This window comes from Poecilia reticulata, linkage group LG15, assembly GCF_000633615.1.
Source record: "Poecilia reticulata strain Guanapo linkage group LG15, Guppy_female_1.0+MT, whole genome shotgun sequence".
In the NCBI taxonomy this organism is placed as follows: Eukaryota; Metazoa; Chordata; class Actinopteri; order Cyprinodontiformes; family Poeciliidae; genus Poecilia; species Poecilia reticulata.
In genome coordinates this window covers 30,070,616-30,073,792 of record NC_024345.1, presented here as the reverse complement: position 1 = coordinate 30,073,792, position 3,177 = coordinate 30,070,616, and the positions used below count along the sequence as shown (strand labels likewise).

General features: G+C 52.0%; 1 protein-coding gene across 2 annotated transcripts in view; it reads left to right on the top strand.

The window, feature by feature from the left end:
* Positions 1–3,177, top strand: part of mmrn2a (multimerin 2a) — a 25,377-nt gene that overhangs the window by 20,444 nt on the left and 1,756 nt on the right. Inside the window, exons 5-8 of one of the 2 annotated variants that reach the window (XM_008430479.2) lie at positions 489–886; positions 969–1,118; positions 1,196–1,660; positions 2,367–2,703. In XM_008430479.2, the coding sequence (XP_008428701.1) occupies positions 489–886; positions 969–1,118; positions 1,196–1,660; positions 2,367–2,703 (1,350 nt within the window). Of the gene's footprint in view, positions 1–488; positions 887–968; positions 1,121–1,195; positions 1,661–2,366; positions 2,704–3,177 lie in introns of both variants that reach the window. The other variant, XM_008430480.2, reaches the window with a different exon arrangement.

Below are 3,177 nucleotides of genomic sequence, written 5' to 3'. Positions count from 1 at the left end.
TCTGGCGCACAATAAAGATGTTATATGACACGTTCACTCCTTAGTGGTGTTTATGAAAACCCCTTTTGATTTCACTTTCAATATAAAGAGTCTGCTGTTGCCTCAGAGAAAAAATGACTTAATCTTTCTTGAGAACGTTCAACAGATCCAGCATCAGCTATGCTAACCAGAGCTCCTGATGTAAGGTTCAGTTCTGATCGAATCCTCAGGAACGGTTTCAACACCTTGATGTCTACTAATCAGTGTCTACTAGAAACATTAAAAGCTTTGAGTGATTTCATCAGGGGGCTAATGATTCGTACCTCAGCTTCAGTACCAGAAGGTGTTCCTCAGGGGTCCCTCCTGGGATCTCCGCTGTTTGTTTTATTACCCAGAATAAAAGCAGAATTTGTCCTGATGCTGATGATCCTGTGATGTTCTGTTGTGTTTGCTGCCCTGAACGATTTGGTCTCTGTAGAGCTGATTGTGTTAAACTGTGTGTCCGTCAGTCGTAGAGGTTCCGCCTTACCCAGACGTCCCTGCAGCCCTCCCCGTTCCCGACATGATGGCGCTGGTCCTGTCCCAACTGCACCCCATCCTGGAGGGCTTCAACCGCTCCCTGGAGCGCCTCCACCACCATGTGGGGGCGCTGTCTCAAGACGTGGCAGAGATGAAGGTCAGCTGGCGCGGGGTGGAGCTTCAGGAGGAGGAAGGTGCCGAGGAGAAGCTGGAATCCAAACTGGACGGGATGTCCCAGCAGATCGGGAACGTCCGCAGGCAGATCCAGGAATGGCGCAGCGACACGGAGAGCAGGCTGAAGTCCCAGCGTGACGAGCTGCAGCTCAACCTCAGCAGCTTCAGGGTGGAGGTGGACCAGGAGCTGAAGCACCAGCAGAAGGTGCTGCAGGTCAGAAACTACCATCAGTGGTCACAATCAGGAGACATTTTATTCCAACCACTTTAAATCTCTGAACAAGTTCTGCCTGCAGGCCCTGAACGCAACACAGGCTGGAATGAAGCTGGACCAGGACCGGACCCCTGCGGACCACCAGCTCTTCCCCCAACACCCAGCCGACAACACGGCCCTGTGGGACGCCATCACACGGCTGGACAACATGGTGGTCAACAACACCGTCAAGGTTCGTCCAATCAGGACAGCAGCTGGTCCAATCAGAGCTGAGCATGTCGACTGGAGGCCAGGTGTGTTTCTGTGCAGGTGGAGGAGCTGACGGAGGACCTGGAGGTCACTTCGGCCGACACCCAGCAGATGGCGCTGCAGCTGAAGAATCTGGAGAAGCTGATCAACCAGACGGCGCGGAAAAGCCAGATTCTGTTCATGGAGACGGGTCTGGAGGTGGAGAAGTCCAAGGTGACGGTGGAGCGGCTGGTGGAGCAGCTGGTGGTGAACTTGACACGCTACGAGAAAGACCTGTTGGAGAACACCAAGGACGTGGACAACCTGTACAAGGATTTCCACAACCTCAACCCGACCAACGACTGCAAATGCAGCGACCTGAACGCTGCGGTGGCTCACCTGGAGAGAGGCGTGGCCAACGTCACACAGCTGGCCAATCAGAACCGGCTGGAACTGGAGGAGAACAGCGAGGTGGGCGGGGCTCCGTGGGGCGGAGCCAGCGACTGGGAGCCGGCGGTGGAGGCGGTGGAGGCGGATCTGGAGCAGGTTCGTTCATTTAGAGGTTCTGGTTCTGATCATAGAACTGCAGGAGATGATTCTCATTACGTCCAACTAAGGCTGCATCATTTCTACCAGCAATGTTCAGTCCGTTTCAACACAACTCCAGTCCGCTTGTCTAGAAATCCGGTTCAGTTGGTGAGGTGTGAACGCTAACTGACCTCTGACCTCTGGCCCTCCAAACCTCGGTCTGGGTTCTGTTGAAGTGAACTCTGGTTTGGTTTGAATGTGAACGCTAAGCGGACCGGAGACCGCTCCAAAAGCAGGAAGTGGACTACAGCACAGGGCATTCTGGGTAAAAACAACCAAAGCTAACATGTTAGCCTAGCGCTAGCAGCAGAAATGGCTCCTGGTCTTTAGCCTAAAGAGAAATCCTCCAACCGCTAAAATCCTCCATCTTGTTTCCATCTGGTGAAGAAGGAAGTTGCTCTCAGTGTCTTCAGAGGTTTTAGTGTCGTTTCCTTCAGTGGTTCTTGGTGCAGCGCCCCCACAGGCCAGGAGGGGAACAGGTTGGTCTGACTCAGCAGAGAGAAAATGTATCAAATGTTGAATTTTTGGTCCCAACAGAACCGGGTCTACTGGACTGTCAGGTCCTTAAGAGTCCTGAAAATTACAATTTCAACGCACCTCAGAGAACCGGAATCGGAACCAGAGGTTCTACAGACTGAAGGTAACTCTGGTGCTCCCCCTACAGGTGAAACAGTCCGTGGCCTTGGAGCAGAACAGAACCAGAACCTTGGACTTCAGCCTGGCCCAGCTCATTGGGTCGGTGTCGGCGCTGCAGGACGAGGACGTCCAGCTGAACCAGCAGGTGAAGACGCTGTCCGCGTCCTTCCAGTCGCTGCTGCAGGACGCCATCCGGCACAGCGACGTGCTGCAGCTGCTCCTGGGCGAGGAGGTGCTGGAGTTCCTGGAGTGGCCCCTGCAGGACCAGGAGGCCCACTCCGTCCCCGCCCTGAAGGAGCAGCTCCGCCAGCTGCAGGAGCGACTGAGGAGCCGCGAGGAGGCGGAGCTACAGGAGTCAGGAGCAGGTAGGGTCACCTGGAATCTCCTGGAATCACCTGGAATCTCCTGGAGCAGCTTCTGACCAAGACAGACAGATCTCTGCTGGTTTAAATAAACTTCATGTTTAACTGAAACTCAGTTATCAGCACAAAGGTTCATGATTTGAATAAAAACATGAACAGATCAAACTAAACTCAGAATATGTTTCCATTATATTTATTTCTGTCAGATTTTCTGTGGAAACAAAGTTCTGATCCGTTTGGAGGTTCTGTTGAAGCTCTACGGTACCGATTCGTACGATCAGAGAACCATTGTCGCCATCTAGTGGTGGTGGATTGAAACAACAGCAAATATTTGTAAATTAAAAACATTATTTTGATTTTTATCCAACTGATCATAAAACAGAAATATTTAGTGATGCATCAGTTTGCATTAAACATATCTCCATGGAGACAGTTTGGTTTCATTATGAACTCTGATCCAGCATTATCCGTCCATTT